At 38.3% G+C, this 18,788-nt stretch overlaps 1 protein-coding gene across 1 annotated transcript in view; it reads right to left on the bottom strand.

The window, feature by feature from the left end:
* The window catches only part of LOC125237316 (tyrosine-protein phosphatase 69D), a 56,884-nt gene extending 38,399 nt beyond the window's left edge, over positions 1 to 18,485 (bottom strand). Inside the window, 8 exon segments of the mRNA XM_048144305.1 lie at positions 960 to 1,066; positions 1,555 to 1,756; positions 2,160 to 2,907; positions 3,527 to 3,789; positions 5,426 to 5,512; positions 5,831 to 5,902; positions 7,625 to 7,811; positions 18,239 to 18,485. Coding sequence (XP_048000262.1) covers positions 960 to 1,066; positions 1,555 to 1,756; positions 2,160 to 2,907; positions 3,527 to 3,789; positions 5,426 to 5,512; positions 5,831 to 5,902; positions 7,625 to 7,811; positions 18,239 to 18,320 — 1,748 coding nt within the window. The 5' untranslated portion in view covers positions 18,321 to 18,485.
* Between the last annotated feature and the right edge of the window lie 303 nt (positions 18,486 to 18,788).

An 18,788-nucleotide genomic window follows, 5' to 3' on the forward strand; every position in this document is an offset into this window, starting at 1 on the left:
AAAGTGTGTGTGTCTGTTTGTTTGTCCGTCTTTCACGGTAAAACGGAGCGACGTATTGACGTGATTTTTTTAAGTGGAGATAGTTGAAGGGATGGAGAGTGACATAGGCTACTTTTTGTCTCTTTCTAACGCGAGCGAAGCCGCGGGCAAAAAGCTAGTATAAAATAAAAACATATCTTTGTTCTGCGAATTATATGTAATACTCAAAATTAAACTGCTGATTTATTAGCTGAATCGGATATCATTGTCAGACACTGCTATTGTGCTGTACTGGCTGTCAAAATTTGGCGCATGACAATTCAAATTGAATTATAAAACATGCAAAAACACGGTTCACGAAAAATTTAGTCATCCACAATCATGACTGTTCCATCCTATCACAATTAGGAAATACATTATTTCAGTCTAACTTTATTTTCTTTAGTTGTACCAGTTTATCATGTAATATACAGGGTGTAAACCTAATACGGGCGAACCTCTTAACGGTGGTGAGTATAGGACATAAAAAATGGAATTAGATAACTTTTACTTAAAATTGAAATATTTTATTTATCCATACAAATTAATTCGGCCCGCAACGTAATGCAAACACACTCGCGTTTAACGCTCGTTGACAGTTGTCATTGATTGTCATCGCAACCACGTTTACAGTACATTGCTGCTGGGAAATTTTTCAAAAATTAATTATGGGCTGAAAATTAAGAGTAACTCAAATACACCTCTTAATTGATGATAACAATATTGAATTATTTTTCGCCCGGTTTCATTTATCGCCCTTATTAGGTTTACGCGCTGTATAGGGTATTTGGCACATGATCCGATAAATTTTTTGTGGGGTTTGTGGTGTCATTTCCGTCCTTTTTGTCTTGAAAATAATTTAATCGGGTTATGTGCCAAAAACCCTGTATATTATTGGTCGCAGTAAGATTTTCCCAATGAACTGATATTTAAACAGATACCTGGCAAGAAAAGTCTCGTTTGTGAACAGCTTGGTTAGCGGTCCGAAAGTGTCCATCTTCATTTTGCCAAATCGGTCGATATAAGTCGCGTTGCCTGTCACCTCCATCTGTAAAAGATTTTATGTTCATTATGTACGTACTTTTCATTGTTTTTTGGCCTTCTGTCCTATTCTATAATAATTATTCTATGGACCTTAGGACCATTAGACTGCCAAGCCAAAATATCGTGAGTCATTGACTACCGGGCGAAATCTCTTACAGTGGTTAACGACTATGTATAATGAAATTCATGAACCATGGTGGACGTCAAGATACAGCTCCGTTGATGGGTTAAAAAATGGCAACCACCGAAAGACGTACAACATTTTTATTAATCGTTTGATATTCCGCTCCATTTTTTTATACCACGTCGGTGGCAAACAAGCATACGGTCCGTCTGATGGAAAGCGGTCTCCATAACCTAGGGACGCCTGCAATACATGCGCCTTGCCGAACCATTAGAAATTTGCACTCATTTTTGTTGTGTACTTATTTCTCGATTACAAGAGCTGTTGGATCTCCATAGCATAATTAAATAAAATCCTGTATAACTTACCATATACCCTTTAATCTCAGCATTGGGCCTAGTAGGTTGCTCCCAAGTGAGATTCATATATCCCTGCTCCACAGAAAAGTCGCAGTATATGACAGAGTTATTAGGCTCATTTGGTATCCCATCCATAGTCAATCGCTTCCATTTCCTTAGACCAGTTCCCGCAGCAGTTGTAGTTGCCACCGTATTCGAAACATGCTTTCGCCTGAAAAAGATACCATTTAAAAAACCCAAGGATAACCCAAGTGAAGGTTTAAACTGGTAACCCATTTGAGTATTCCTTTCTAAATCCCCAAAAAATAAAGGATTACATCCTGGGCCCATCCATTAAATTTTATGTACCATTGTCTTTTTCTTACAATTAGTTTTGCCATGTCTTTTTTTATCGGCTACCTAATGAGGTACCTTACAGATAAAGCATTATGCTCAAATTTTGAAATTAGAATACATTGTTACTACAGCCGCTTTGTCAGTTCATTCATATAAAGTACAGATAAAACAAAGTGGGACATTTTACTATTTAAATACACTCACATTTATTTATTTGTTCATTGACATAATTTAATGTCTGTCTACATTACTTTTTTTATACAAAAAGATCAAATGACTTTACCCTAAACACGTAGGTTGTATGAGGATCAAGAGTTATTGAACATGTAGGCAAGTTCCTCTCATCCCTAATGTGAACTGCGTTCTCCGTTGTATTGTTCTTATCATTCTTCTTCCACACTTCAAGCTGGTAATAATGTACATACTCCGCAACGTCTGTAGGCGGCGCACTCAAACCAATAGTCATCGAACGTGCCGTGAACCCGTTGATAGAAATATTAGGGACGAAGTCAGGGTCTTTCGGCAATGTCGTCAAATTTGACACCTCATCGTGATTACTCCCAGCTCCAGTTTCCACCTTCAATTTCAATTCATATGTTGTGTTCTTCGCTAATCCATTGAGAACATAGAAATTCGCTGTTTTGTTAATGGAAGTCGGACTGAAGTGGTAGTCATTTTCCGTAGTATTTTTGTATCTCAATTCGTATCTTTTAATGTCAGAATTGTATTGTTTTACCGTCCAGTTTAAATAAATTGCTGACGAGCTGACTGGTTTAGCAAAAGTGATCGTGACAACGGGATGGGCGACAATTTTAACGTGTATTTTACTGGTTAGATTTTTGTATCCATGGGAATCCCAAACTCGACAGATATGCGTGCCATTCTGGATATCGAATGTTTCTTTTGATATCTGCGTACTGTAAGTGCTGATGAGCTTTTTCATGTTTTTGGTTGTGGTTCCATTTAAAAGGATGTCTTCTTCGTTGTATCTTTGTAATATCCATTCGATCTCAGTTTGGTCATAGACTGCAAAGGAAAATGTGATGAAATTGATGTATAAATAGAATTGAGCTGTACTCTTTATCAAAAGAAAACTTATTTAAACATGATACAAGTGATATACTTAACAACATAAATTATCTGTTTCATGTGTAATATATAGACGAGTTTCCTTGTGTCTTTGCGGAAAATCCCCCATGATGATAATATAGGATATTTCAATTATGTATGTTTTAATAATTTATGTTTTGTTCTGAATGTGTTTGTGTTTTCATATGTACATAATACAAAATCCAACCCATGTCATTCAGAAAGTTTGAAACTCAAAGAACGGACGAAGTTTTTTATTTATTGATGATTTTGACGTTTTATTCAAATCAGCAGTTTTAGGTATTTCCTGACATGCAGATTTTGAAATGATATTAACATTGCATGCATTGTGATTAGCTTCGGGTTTCTTTACCCTTCGGGTTGGAAGGTCAGATGGCATTCGCTTTCGTAAAACTAGTGCCTACGCCAATTCTTGGGATTAGTTGTCAAGCGGACCCCAGGCTCCCATGAGCCGTGGCAAATGCCGGGATAACGCAAGGAGGACGATGATGCATTGTGATTAGTGAAAAGTATCTACAATTATTATAGTACATACCCTCGAACTCGCAAGTGAGCGTCAGCGTCTTATTCTTATCCGCCGGCAAATTAAACTGCACAATATTATTAGCATCCGCCTTAGGGTCAGATTTCATGGCGACCGGTTTCCCAGCGAAGCTTAGATTCAGGTATTCAGTCCTGGCTTCCCCTTGCACTATGCAAGTGTAGTTCCTGGCGTCATCCTCTGTGGCGTTCGCGATTTTTAGGATGTAAGTCTGGTTTTTGATCTCGGTTGTGTATTTTACTGCCGTTGGTGTAGGTCTGTAAAATAATAATAACTGTAAAGTTGTAAATAGTGTAAGTAAGAACCATTTATTTATAAATGGGACGTTTTCATATGACACAGTTTCAACCAAGGACCGGACCACCATTTTTCGATAAAAGTTTTTCAATTGATATTTAAGACGGTTTGAACCGGTTTAAAATACCCCTGGGCTACCCTAACAATTTAGCAACATTAAATCTTGCAACAAGTCAGTATTCATTGACATTGTTGTATTGTCAGGATACTACTTAGTCATACGGGTTATAACTTTGAAAAAACATGAATGGGTTTCGTCGAAGGGATAGCGAGTCCCTGGTTTCAACTGGTTCGTTTGTTTAGCAGTGCAGAGTGTATGTCTGCATGTTAGTTACAGTTCAATAAACATAGAACAATCGGCAGATATTATCACGTTACAATAAAGTAAACATAAAATGGTTATTTTAAGTCAATGTAATACGCTAAGCGTACACCGTAACGTCAATCAAGCTGTCATAAAAGAAAATATAAACCTAAGCATTTACAATCGCTCGAGGACATAGGATAGGCCACTACCGGTGATTCTTATGTCTGTCTAAGCTAACTTTGAGCTGATTTGAACACGAATAAAATGCATTATACAGATCGTATTTTCATATACATACATTTTAATATTGAGATGACAGTGACACACGTTGTATTGTAATTATACCTGCAAGGTTATCTTGGTCTGAACCCTAATACCTATAGAGTAAACGCCACCACCACTGCTTAAAATTGCGTGTTGTCATACGGAAATAGTAAAGGAAAAAATAACATTTCCTTACTCACTTTTCCTGGTGTTACGAACGAAAGTTACCATGGTACGATGACAGCAGTAATATAAAAAATAATTAGGTACAATCATAAGATTAACAACTACAGACGCCGCGCCGCTAAGAAAATAATTCGTTGAGGCTATATTGTCCGTTCTGCTCCATGTTAAGTAAGGGTTTCCCAAACCTATCGACGCTGAATCGGCTATAGCTGACCTTTTGGTGAGCTATAGCCGATTCAGCGTCAATATGTTTAGGGAGACGAGACCTATCGTTATTGCAATAGCATCGAAATCAAGAAGTACATACCTACTTAAAATTGCAAAATAAAAGACCGAGAAGTAGTTCAAAATTGAAGTTACAAATTATTAAGCAAATATGGGCATTTTCAGAATTTGGGACACCCCAATTAGCGAAAGTTGTTAACAAAAATTAACTCGCTGTCAGTTTTGTGACCACAGTTAAGCATAAAATCTGTCTAAAAATTTACTTTTTTCACATTCTGAATGTAGATTATCGCTTAAAGTTTATGTTATTAACACAAAAACAATATTTTTATAGAGATTTCATGCTTAATTATCGTCACGAAACTGGCAGTGACTTAATTTTTGTTAACAACTTTCGCTAATTGGGGTGTCCCAAATTCTGAAAATGCCCATATTATACGTGGCGTTCCATGGCAAAAGGTATCTTAGGGCAGCCGGCACTCACATTAGTATTGGCACGTCATTAATAATAGCGTAAGCATGAGTCGTAGCGTAAGAAGTCACAAATACAAACTAGTTCAAGCTATAATAGCAGGTGTTTAAAAACAAACAAATAAAAAAGAAAAAAAGCGAACCCTTCGTCAGAAACCGTAGTAGTTGGCTCTGTGGTTGTTACTGCGCTCATGTTCGCAGTAGTTATCGTATAATTTACACCGAGGATCCTATATGTTCAAAAGTGAAATACATAGGTATTAACTTTACTATTAAAAGGTAATACAGAAAAAAATCTTGTTTTATACGGGAATTTGAGCCAATAGTTGTCGCATAATTAACAGACAATGTTCTTGCCGACGAACGACGAAATCTTGAAATAGTCAAGCAAAAAGTTCGTAAAAAAGTATTGTTGTATGGACAATAAGGAAAACTATACCTATTATAGTCGAAACTACTCTAGACTCTCTAGTTCCGAAGTTCATGGTCGATATCTGGTATCGTGAAAAAGAAAAGAAAAATAATTAAAAACAAAAAAAAAAACGAACCCTCCGTCAGAAACCGTAGTAGATGGTACTGCAGTTGTCGCATCACTTGCGTCTGCAGTTTCATTGACGTCCCTATGTGTGGAAATAGTCAAATAAATAGATAGCCAATACAAGAAAAGGTATATGGATAAGTGTGTTTGGCCTTCATATATGGGGCTCACTACCCGACACATTAATTATTTGAGTAAGTAGCAAGCACTCATCGACCGTTCGAAGTAGTTTCCATCTTGATAGACTTTACTTTAAGGTAATCTGGGTAACCATTTGATAGGGTTACATAGGGTTGTAAATAGAAAAAAAACCAAATGTTTTTTTTTCAGAATTGTGAAAAAAAACATGAAAAAAAACCGAGCACCCTGGTTTTTTTTCTAAATATGGTTTTTTTTCAGATGAACAAATAATACGACAATAACGGTTTTTCGTGAGTTGTAACGTGTTTCAATAACAATAACGTACATTTTAATTCAATTAACATTCAGTATACAAACGTTTATTGGGGAATTCCCGATGCTGCGTGTAGCGTGGAGAGGCGGTGGTGTTGCCAACAGTAAATAGTGATAACTACCAACTACAGATTTCGTAAATGTTACTTTTATAAGACCAGAAATTAAAGTTATTTAATTCAATTCGTTTAATAGTTAACAAAGTCTAAAAAACCGTATAAAAGTATTAACTAGTTTGCAAATTTTGAGATTTCGTACTTTAGAAAAAAAACATACTCCAGAAAAAAAACTGTTTTTTTTCACGGTTTTTTTTTCATGTTTTTTTTCAAGCCAGAAAAAAAACCGTTTTTTTGCAACCCTAGGGTTACCCTACCGAAAGGCATAATGGTAAGCCCGCTTGATCCATGCTAATCAGACTCAAGACAGATCAGCTTAGCATGAGTTGCGTTCTCGCGCGTGATTCCATAATACTATATGTGGATTTCAATCGAAAATAAGAATTATCAGAAAATCTGTAGGAATTATAAATAAAAAGATATTTGAAAACTTAAGGACCCTTTTGTATTGGAAATCCGTAGGAATCTAACGCGACTTTTACCTAAGTCTTGGAAGTATGAAAACGCGCATGACATTATAACAATACAAGTCATACTAATCAGTCAGGTCGCGAGTGAACTATATACTTTCTGGTGTAGGTGTGTGTGCCTAATAGGCGGAGTGACGGGACGGTCCAAAACGGATTCATTCAGTTCCGCGTGAACCACCGCTTGCGCCCCTCATGACGCCGAGTTTCAAGGGTTGTTAAGATAAGATAATTCTTTATTAGATAAAACACGAGTGATATAAAGATGTTAATATGTACATTCGAGATCTTTACATGCTTGGCTGAATTTTCAGCATTCAAATATTTATTACATTAAATTACAAATATAAGTATAAAAGAAGGAGTACAGAAGATGGTCGGAAAAAAAAATCAAATGTCAAATTGTTCTAATCATACTACTACTAACAAAATAAATAAAATGTTTGCATGTATAATAAAAGTAAAATAAAGAATAAAGAAAATAATGTCATTAATCAAAGTTAAGTGTTTTGAAAAATCAGCTTGCCGCGCCGCATGTTTCCGATCCGCAGCCTTAGCGTCCCCACTTAGACGTCGCGTGTCTCGCGGCGCACAACGGACGTCTCCGCCACGCCGCCTGAATGTATTTCAAAAAACGTCTCCTCGGTACATTTTGTATAGGAAGGACGTAAGACGCGCCCCCAGGCGGCGTGGCGGAGACGTCCGTTGCGCGCCGCAAGACATGCGTCTTATGAGTGCTAACTAAAGTTGCATTGAAAAATTACTAACCCAGTAACAGGAGCCACAGCAGTAGTCGCTTCAGTCACTTCATAGATTATCGGTTCAGTTTTCCCCTCGATGATCCATTGGACGTCCGGTTCCTCGAGCTTGTTGATAAGACATGTGAGGATAGCGTCTTTTCCATACTCCCCCGTGGCTGTTACGTTCTGTATGTGGCGGGCTGGGTCGGGCTCACCTGAAACAGAGGTAAATTATTATTATGGCTAATCAATTATTTAGCAAAAATTATGACCAAAAGATCAATTTTCGCCACTCTCTTTTCTGTTAAAAGATGAGTCAGCTGTAATTATGGTGATCACTGATCAATGGCCGTTTGGATCATAGTAATTCGGTACTCCATCAAGGCAAACGTGCAATCAAAGTAAATAAAACTACAAATTATATCAATTCTACAATAAAAAACACCATAGATATCTTTCAGTAAAGATGGTGCTTTTTTTACGCACTAGTGCGAGAAGTGGTTCATTTTTTGTCAAGTCGACACTTTGGATGGCCATCTGTACTGAAATCGTCGTATGAAAACACATGCGAAAAGGAAATTCATAACTCGTGTCGATTTAAAACACTCCTTCGATCGTGTATTAATTTATCGCCACTCATTTCGAACTTCCTCTTTTCCGCACTTGTATCGTAACGTACTATTTCGTAGCACAGATATTTGTTCCTGAGTCATGGATGTTTTTCTAATATGTATATAAATATTTGTATATTATATACTGGTTTGCCGACGATATTGTATTGTTTGCCGAGACCCTAGAAGAGCTCCAAGGCATGGACGAAGACCTCTACCATGCTTCTTTGAAGATAGGTCTTAAGATGAATATGTCCAAGACTAAAGTAATGACGAACATCTCTGGTGATTCGGTCTCAACCATTATGGTGGGGAACGAAGAGCTAGAGTCTGTCAAGCGTTACGTGTATCTTGGACATATTCTATCTTTTGACAAAACACACCAGTTGGCGGACATCCTCAAACCTGTTAACATTCCACAATGCCTGAAGACTCGCCTCTTTAACCAATGTGTCCTGCCCACCGTGCCGAAACATGGACGCTCACTAAAAAGGCTGTGCATAAGATCCGAGTTGCACAGAGAGCCATGGAGCGCGCCATGCTCGGTATCAAGATTCAAGATCGGGTGAGGAATGCCGAGATCCGTCGTCGCACCAAGGTGCTAGACGTGGGTTTCGTCATTACCAAACTAAAATGGAGTTGGGCGGGACATGTTGCTAGGCAGAGTGATGGCAGATGGATTAAAATGTTAACAGAATGGTGGCCGCCACAGATGTAAGAAGCGCTTGGCTCGTTGGGTGGACGACATCCGGAAAATTGCGGGCCACAACTGGATGAGACTAGCTCAGGACCGGGACAAGTGGCGTACTAGAAGAGAGGCCTATGCTCAGCAGTGGGCGATAAAGGGCTGATATGATGATATTATATACTAGCTTTTGCCCGCAGCTTCGCTGGCGTTAGAAAGAGACAAAAAGTAGCCTATGTCACTCTCCATCCCGTCAACTATCTCTACTTCAAAAATCACGTCAATTCGTCGCTCCGTTCTGCCGTGAAAGACGGACAAACAAACAGACACACAAACTTTCCCATTTATAATATTAGTATGGATGTCGTTGTCCGAGTACCCACAAATATGTGTACATTTCTTCACCTTAACTCGTTGCAATAAGGTGAAAAAATGTACACATATTTATGAACTCGACTGTATAAGCCTTCTTGAGCTTACCGTGGGGCTCAATCAAACTGTGTAAGAATGTCCTATATACTATTTATTTATTTATTTCAGTACATATGGTGTTTTTTTCGCACTAGTTCATACAGTAGGACATTTCTTGTCAGATCGAAAGTAAAAAGGGCCATTTGTACTGATAAACGTCGTACGATACGCGGGTGAAGAGGAAATTTGTCGATTTTTAATATAAAATATGTCGATTTTTAATATAAGCTTGTTAATATCAGAGTTCTTCAATAAGGAGGAGGAGGGATAAATACGACGCAATGACGAAAACCCTAAAAAATTCAACCCTTTTTTCCCTGCGGGGGTACTTGAGAGGTGTGTAAAGAGAATTGGGGTGGCTAAGTGTTAAGTAAAATATGACTGTAATGTCACTCTGATCGTATAGGGTCCTGTACATTTTCCATAAGTACGCAAGTACGCATGCCGCTTCTATGTGCGAGAGGGACATCGCTACATGCAAATAGCTAACTCTATCACTCTGAAGAGGCATATGGAGGGCCTACTGTATGGTTTTATTTTGCTGTTTTTTTTTTATTTGGGAAAAAATGCTTGTGGTTAATAAATTTACTCTTTATGCTAAAGTTAGAATGTAATCATAGATAGGGATAATAAATGTTGTAATTGCGGGACCAGTATAATAAAGAGGAAAAAATGACCATATTGTGAGGTTTGAAGCTTGAGTCACAGTATAATAAAGAGTACTATCGTACAGTATGGCCACTTCCGCTCCCCGCTGAAAGTACCGCCCACCCCCTCTCGGTTACCTCACAGTTACCGCCTGTCAAAAACGTGAACAGTCGACCTGTCATATCTCACTCATACAAGCATAGTATGCGTTCACCTACACGAGCTTAGACTGTATGCTAGGAACGCGCCTCTTTCATATATTTGATCGCCAGTGTCCGAGGTGTGCTTGAGTCATGATTTTACGTCACAAATGTCACAATGTGTGATAGCGGTATTTGTACAACTTATCCGCAAATTGATTTTATTGTTTATATATCATCTCCCTATCGTTATCACTGTTTTTTCTCACGTTATACTGGTAGGTGCCTGGGGTCAGCTTGATATAAATCCTAAAATTTAGGGGTTTTTGGTTGACTGACCGAATCCGGTTCGAAGGACCACTTTGATTACACACGTTATAGGTAAAGTAACCATAATCCAGTTTGCGTTTGTAGCAGCGCCATCGTGCATGAAATTTAGGCAACAAACCACATGGATTAAGTGATTGGGATAAGTCTATTTCTCTGACACTTCCGTGTTCATTACAATGTAAACAATATTTTTATCAATTATCTCACCTTGTATTGTATGCCATAAACATACTGATTACTGATTACCTCTAGTAAGAGTAGTGATTATTGAGGTTATTGTACAAATTAATCTACTTTTAGATAGTGTCATTTACGATGATACGTGGTGATAGGTAGTAGGACTGGTAGGCGATGGCAATGGGGGTTATCGCGTATGAATTTGCCACTAGAGGCGCTGTTGTCGCGTGAGGTCCAAAAAACTATTACCACTACTGGTTTTGGCGGGCTTCATGACATAAATTAAAATTTCTTTAATTTACCTGTTGAACAGTGATCTCCTTCGTGAAATTATCGCAAATAAAGATTAATATCTGGGCGACCGAGCTTCGCTCGGTTCTATTTTAATATATCACGTCTTTAGATAAAAAAAACTCTTAAAATACAAAAACAAAAAAAAAGACAAAAAACAAAAACTTAATTTCTGGCCGGGATTCGAAACCCTGACACCTACGATCTATCTGCTTACATTAGACCGACCTCGTACGACTGAGCTAAGCAGAATCGATGCGCGCGCGGCGAAATTAACGACCACATTTTATGTTTACTAACGCGAAAGAAAAACTCATGAAAACTCGAAAATTCGCGTTTTCCGGGATCTAAGGCTACGCTAGATCGATTTTTCACCTTCGAAAACCCCCACATAACAAATTTCAGCGAAATCGTTAGAGCGGTTTCCGAGATCGTCGGTATATATAAATAAATAAATAAATAAATATACAAGAATTGCTCGTTTAAAAGTATAAGATTTGGCGATGAATGTGAACGCTTTGAAAGCGGCGCTTTTAGAAAAAGAGGCGCAAAAATATGATGATAAGTTATTTATAATTAATAATTTAGATGCTATTTATAATTAGTTTGTTTCGGCGTCGATCTTAGTGACCGGCCACACCAGACCGTCGCGTGTCTCGGGGCGCGCAACGGGCGTCCGCGCCACGCCGCTTCAGTGTAATTAAAAAAACGTCTCCTCAGTACATTTTGTATAGGAAAGACGTAAGACGCGCCCCAGGTGGCGTGGCGGCGGCGGGGCGCGCGCCGCGCCGCTTGGTGGCGCGCCTTACGTCCTTCCTAGGGACCGGCCACATCAGAGCGTCGCGTGTCTCGGGGCGCGCCACGCCGCCGCCACGCCACCTGGGGCGCGTCTTACGTCCTTCCTATACAAAATGTACTGAGGAGACGTTTTTTGAATTACACTCAGGTGGCGTGGCGCGGACGTCCGTTGCGCGCCCCGAGACACGCGACGCTTAAGTGGGAACGCTGGCCTATACAAAATGTACTGAGGAGACGCTTTTTGGATTACACTCAGGTGGCGTGGCGCGGACGCCCGTTGCGCGCCCCGAGACACGGGACGGTCTGGTGTGGCCGGTGCCTTAGAAGTCGCCTTTAACTTTGACAGCTTGACTTTACCACACCTCGGACACTGGCGATCAAATATATGAAAGAGGCGCGTTCCTAGCACACGTTCTAAGCTCGTACCATGCTTGCATGAGTGAGATATGACAGGTCGACTGGTCGCGTTTTTGACAGGCGGTAACTGTGAGGTAACCGCGAGGGGGTGGGCGGCACTTTCAGCGGGGAGCGGGAGTGGCCATACTGTACGATAATACTCTTTATTATACTGTGACTTTACTCAACAGTGGCGCCAACTGCTGAGCAAAAACACGATAGTCCCCATTGGCATGCCGCGGCATCCCCCGACACCGATGTGCTCACTGCCGTTTGCTGCGTACTGCAGCACATGATGGCTGATAGACTACTCGTCCTATCCAACTGTATTAATTTCAACGGGACGGGCATTCTATTTCAGACAGGCAAGTATGGTCGCGCGATAAATGATAAAACATCTGGCCGTCCCTATCGCACTATTTGTAAATTCGATAGGGACGGCCTGATGTTTTATCGATTCATTTATCGCGCGACCGTGCTTGCCTGACAGGGCGAAATACTTTTGCGCCCATCATGTGCTTACCTTGTTGGTGCGCTGGCGGTATCGAGGGTAGATCTGGATATTTACCAATTTTGAAAAAGAAAGACTTTATTTTATAGCACAGTAAAAATCATACTTTAAAGTTTTCACTTATAAGTTATTAATATTTTAACTGTGTCTTCAGTGGTTATTATTAATAACCATTTATCAGTGTTAAAACAATGAATCATGTCATATGGGATGGATATTACTGTGATATGCAGCTTTAAATTCTCCAAGGGTTAGCACTTATATTTGTGCAATAAGGATAATTTTATCAGATTTTTAAAATGGGCCCTCCCTCACGGTGGGCTGGATGGCTCGAAAAGAGGACATTCGCACTTTTTTCAGAAAATCATTTTTTGAAAAATGCTATCCGATAGAGAATTATATAGGGAACAATAAATGTGGTATACATTTTTTCGAAATAAGGCATATTGACAGCAGAAAAAAATAAAGTCTGTTTTTTTTTGTATGGGACCCAAAAATAGGTATCTTGTTTCTCAGAAACTATTAGAGGTCCCGTCTTCTACCTCTCAAGACATTGTTTATCTACTTGTGTAGAGTAGGAAACGATAAGCAGATTTTTTATACAGGTGCTGTTTTTTTTTTACTCCAGTCAAAAGTCCACACATTTTCGATTTTTTCGTTTATGACTTTTTTGGGATTCCACAATATTTTTCGATAGTTAAATTCTATAATAATAATAAAAAGTTACAGATGCGACCTTTTTTGTAATTTTTGTTTGGGAAAGAGTTGATTTTGATTCAAATTTGTTAGTTATTTACAACTCAATCATTTTATGGAAGATAAAATAGTAAGTATTATTTTATCTTGAAACAATTATTGTTCGCAAAAAACAAAATGAATCATAAAATGTTAATAATATTATACAATTTTTATTTTATTTTTTAGTTGTATGAAAAATGTAAAAAATATACTTAGGATTTTTTTATAACTTAATAAACGTTACATCCATTATGTGTTGTTATCATTTTAACTTTTAACTATCGAAATATAATGTAAAAACCCAAAAAAAGTCATTAACAAAAAAATCGAAAATGTGTGGACTTTTGACTGGATTAAAAAAAAAACAGCACCTGTATAAAAAATCTGCTTATCATTTCCTACTCTACACAAGTAGATAAACAATGTCTTGAGAGGTAGAAGACGGGACCTCTAATAGTTTCTGAGAAACAAGATACCTATTTTTGGGTCCCATACAAAAAAAACAGACTTTATTTTTTTCTGCTGTCAATATGCCTTATTTCGAAAAAATGTATACCGCATTTATTGTTCACTATATAATTCTCTATCGGATAGCATTTTTCAAAAAATGATTTTTTGAAAGAAGTGCGAATGTCCTCTTTTCGAGCCATCCAGCCCACCGTGCCCCTTATAGTAAGCAGTCACATGGACACCTCTAACTCCAGAGGAGTTACATGCATAAGCCCTCAGGAAAACGTTGACAGGGAGCTCATTCCACTTTTCACATTTCTATTAAAATCTCAAATAGAAAGTACCTTATTGCATTAGATGCATAACCACTCACGTGATTTGGTTTTTTATAAAAGAAGCTCTAAATCGCTCTGACATAAAATTAATCAAACATTTCAATACTTTAAATAAATAAAAAAAGCATTTATTTCACTCTATTTGGGTCCATAAGTTTGATAGTAAATTTTACAAAAATAAAAATAAATCTTACAAACTAAGGTTAATATCTTTTTCAATTACTTTGCTATGTAGCTACAGCTAGCAAGCAATTCAGAAGTGTGTAAGCTCATAGCTAGCTACCAGCATACTGAGAATAGTGGCTACAAAGAGAGGAGGGTGGATATCACAAACACTGAGACTATTTACTGAATCAGTGCTTGATATCCCTGTACTGGGGATGCCGACAGACACCATGCACCCCCAGTTCTGCCCACAGAAACTTTACTCTGTGGAAATCCCGGAAAGGGAGGACTGGTCAAACAGTCAAATATTATGGAAAGAAGGAAGCCTAAGGTGGTACACTGACGGCTCCAAATCCGGATCTGAAGTAGGCTGCGGAGTATACGGCGAAACGCCTAGAAGGGCTAAAAGCCTAAATCTAGGACGGTATTGCTCTATATTCCAGGCAGAGGTATACGCCATCTTAGAATGCGCGTCAATCAACCTGCAATGCAACTACGTCAACCATACTATTTACATCCACTCGGATAGCCAGGCGGCACTCTTAGCCCTAACTTCGGACGTCATAACGTCCAAGCTGGTTGAGAACTGCAGGCAACTATTAAACAACCTTGGATCCAAAAACAAGGTTGTCTTAAGATGGGTCCCGGGGCACGCAGGCATCGAAGGCAACGAGAAAGCCGACGAGCTTGCACGTACGGGGGCAAAGGGTAAGCACCATGGCCCAGTGCCTTTCTGCGGTATCCCGAAAAGCCTTACGAAACTAACCCTAAAGACCTACTGTCAATACAAAACTATTCAGCTCTGGAGGAACACGCCAGGCATGAACCATTCCAAGGCTCTCATCAGAGCCTACAGCAAAAAGGCATCCTCAAATGCCTTGGCGCTGTCAAGGAACCAACTTCGCAACCTAGTGAGGGTGCTGACAGGGCATTGCCACCTGAACAAGCACATGCACACTATCGGGAAACGTGCAAACGGGCGGTGCAGATTCTGTCTAGAGTCTGATGAAACGCCCCTGCACATCCTGGCAGAGTGCCCCTCTCTAATGCGCACACGTAACATGATTCTGGGCAGCTACCAATTTCTCCCAGAGGATGTGAGGTTTCTCGATCTCAAAAAGATACTACAAGTCTTTGAATTTGTAGGACTTGATCGAGAGTTGTAGTAGGTGGCGATCACAATAGATCAGAAATGGTCGCAGTGATACATAAGGCGCCCTGAAGCCTTACAAAGCCCCTAACCTAGAAGAAGAAGAAGAAGAAGAAGCTCATAGCTCTAGCTACTGCAAGCATGTCAGTGGTTATGGATCCTTCCATCATGGAATCTATCTTGGTCTTGACTATAATGATCATGTTTAGCCGGGTCCACACAGAACGAGGCATGGCAAGAGGCAATTCCCAGACAAGCTATGTAAGAAGTGCCTGCAGGGCACACTTTTTGCCTAGGTCAGGGCATACTGTCGGCATTGGAAGTTTGCTGCGCAAGCACATTGCCTCGCGAAGTGCTTCGTGCCGTGCCTCGCTCTGTGTGGACCTGGCTTTTTATTAATTTGGATTTTAATTGATATTTATATAATAATAACAAATAGGTCATAAGGAAAACAGTAAACAAGTTTATTTTCAAACTATCTTTATTTTATTTTATTAATTGAAAGGTGAACTGTGAACTGATGAAACTGACGTCTCAAAATAAATCCATTCTTAATTTGTTTACATATAAGTAATTATAAATAACAGTGGTATTATTGATGAAAATGAGTAAACCTCAATTGAATATGATCCATGATGAATCCCTTTGTTTACAAATATTTTAAGAGAGAATGTTTGCGCATGGAATTTCATAAACTGTTCAATCAAACAAAATTCCTCATGCAAAGAATTCTGTCTCTAGAGTCTGGCCAGGTTAACTCTGCATGGTATTTGTAATGATCCAGTGGCTTTATTAATATTAAATGTGTATGAAAATACATCTGTAAGGGAGGATTCTTCAAGGATGTATTCATCTGAAATTCTAACAATTTTTTTTTCGTTTTAAGCTGAAGGGTCCCTTCTCTGATGGAAAACCATATAATTTTTAAAATAACAGATCCACATTTTTCTTATACATATCAAGTACTCTTTGGCCTAATTATTGTTTAAAAGAAGTATTTTAATGAAATTGGTGCAGCAAATGAGTGTCTCAAAATCTATACACAGATAGATAAAACAAATTGTCCAATTTTCATATGAAGAGGAGCTCAAAAAGGTAGATATTTCCTATGAGAGTCGAGTAGATTAATGCCAATTGGAACTTAAATGATTCAAATAAGTACTCTCATAAAGGGTAACGCCTGATCAGAAATATATTGTCAAGGGGGTGCTGTTATTCTGATGTATGTGGTGACAGTTCAGTTTAGTATGAAGAAAATAGCTCTATATTTCTATTTCTTTGTTTTTTCTTCCTCTATTTCATCCGCTATGTTGCTTGCTTTAACAAACTGTCATCCGCTTCTCGCTCTTTTTCATTAATGTTGGTACAGTGTCATATGTGTCATGTAATATGTTTTGTTTTTGTCTGTGTCGTCCATAACATTGTGTTTTATTTTTCGTTCTTGGTTCCCGACCTATCCTTCCAAAAATTAAATCAAAATCACCGAACACTCTCGTTAAAAAAAAAAGTCAAAAGTCACCACGACATTGGCAGAATCCACCTGGCTCAAAATAGCAAGGAATAAAAGCCATGATAGGAAAAAAAAAAAAAAATAGCTCTAATGAAAATCCGCAACATGGCACATAGTCATATTATATTTCTGGTCAGGTTTTAACAGGATTTAAAGAAGAAAACCCTGCTCTGAAGAAAATTTAATGACATTAAGGGCATCCTCATTTGGCTTAACATAATACCCTAAAATATTTTTCTTTATAAAAAATGTACAATTTTTTTTCTTTATGAAAAAAGTCCCCTTTTATTTTTATTAAACTTCAGAAAATAGTTATCTAATTATTCCATTTTTAGCATATTTACTAAATGGAATGGGGTACATGGAAAAGATTAGAGCCAGAGAGAGGAAGAGAGAAAAAGAAGGGTGGAGAAATATGGGAGAGGCCAAGGGCATACAAAAAAAATCTGCAGAGCCCTTCTCTGCAGCAAGTCTAAATTGTTCACAATAGTTATAATACCCCTACTATAGTCTCAAGCCTGCGATAGGTACACATGCCTATAGCTTGCACAACTGGCAAGACTGCAGTGTACAAAATTACTGGCAAATGGACTGGCATGCAAGTATTTTGTATGTGGCTGGCATACCAGTTGTGCTAGCTACAAGCATGTATCAGAGGCCTTATTAAGGTTTTATATGTGGCTATAGTACCTTAGTTGCAAGAACAAAGCAAATGTTCTGTATCCCACAGGAAAATTAAATGCTGAACTACAATACTGAGCTAATTAGAAAACCACATAAAAGTGAGGGTGAATAGGTAAATGATTATTATAGTAAGTTTTTGCTTTTCATATAAATTGTTATTAACTGGTTCAGTGAACCATAGCTACTTTATTAGAACGCCAGAATTCAATTATTCATTGCTATAAAAGTTTCTTTACAAGGGTTAACTATATTTCACATAAGTACGTCGTGCGAGGGTTACGATAGAAGCGCGAGCCGCAAACCGGCTTTTAGAGACTTAAATACTATAATTTAAGAGTTCTGCACTTTATCATTAACCACTGTTCAAAAATTAAGAATAACATCACATCCTGGCAAAACCTATCCTGTGTCATTATACATAAACAGGTAACAAAAAAAAAAATGCGCGCCGCACAAGATAACACATAGGCTCACGACCCTTGACTGCAGTAAAAAACCCCTCAAAATAACTAAACGATCAATTAAAATAATGTAAAATAGTTAATTACTCACCCGAAACAGGATAGCAGAGCGCGATACACAAAACGTATACAGGAATCATGGAATACTTCCCGACCAAGAGAGCCATCGTCATGGCGGAAGCGACTGCTTTTCACAAACACTGCACGTAATCACGCTGTGTAAAAGACATTGCACGGTGGTTATATCATTTTACAAAAAGTGTTACACCGTTATCACTCACTATTACTTTAATTAAAACAAAAACAAATTCACAAAGCGGCTGCACCCAAAGCCGAACTCTGCCGAACAAACAATCCGGTGCTTAATGTTACCAGTGGAATGAAAAATGTTTTTTTCACGTCTGCTGTCAAATTTGTAAATAATTTTTGTAAAACCTCGAGTAAATAAAAGATATCCAAAAACATATTGATTATCATTAAATAATATTGAATCAAAACTTAATTTGTGTTCTAATTGGTATTAATAGATCTAAAACGCATGATTCATTTTTTTGATATGGTATTATATTTTGACTGCATTGTATTTGAACTATTTGATAGCATTTGAACAAGGATTTGAAACATAAATCGTCCATAATTTT

The sequence above is a fragment of the Leguminivora glycinivorella genome, chromosome 21, assembly GCF_023078275.1.
Source record: "Leguminivora glycinivorella isolate SPB_JAAS2020 chromosome 21, LegGlyc_1.1, whole genome shotgun sequence".
NCBI classification, from domain to species: domain Eukaryota; kingdom Metazoa; phylum Arthropoda; class Insecta; order Lepidoptera; family Tortricidae; genus Leguminivora; species Leguminivora glycinivorella.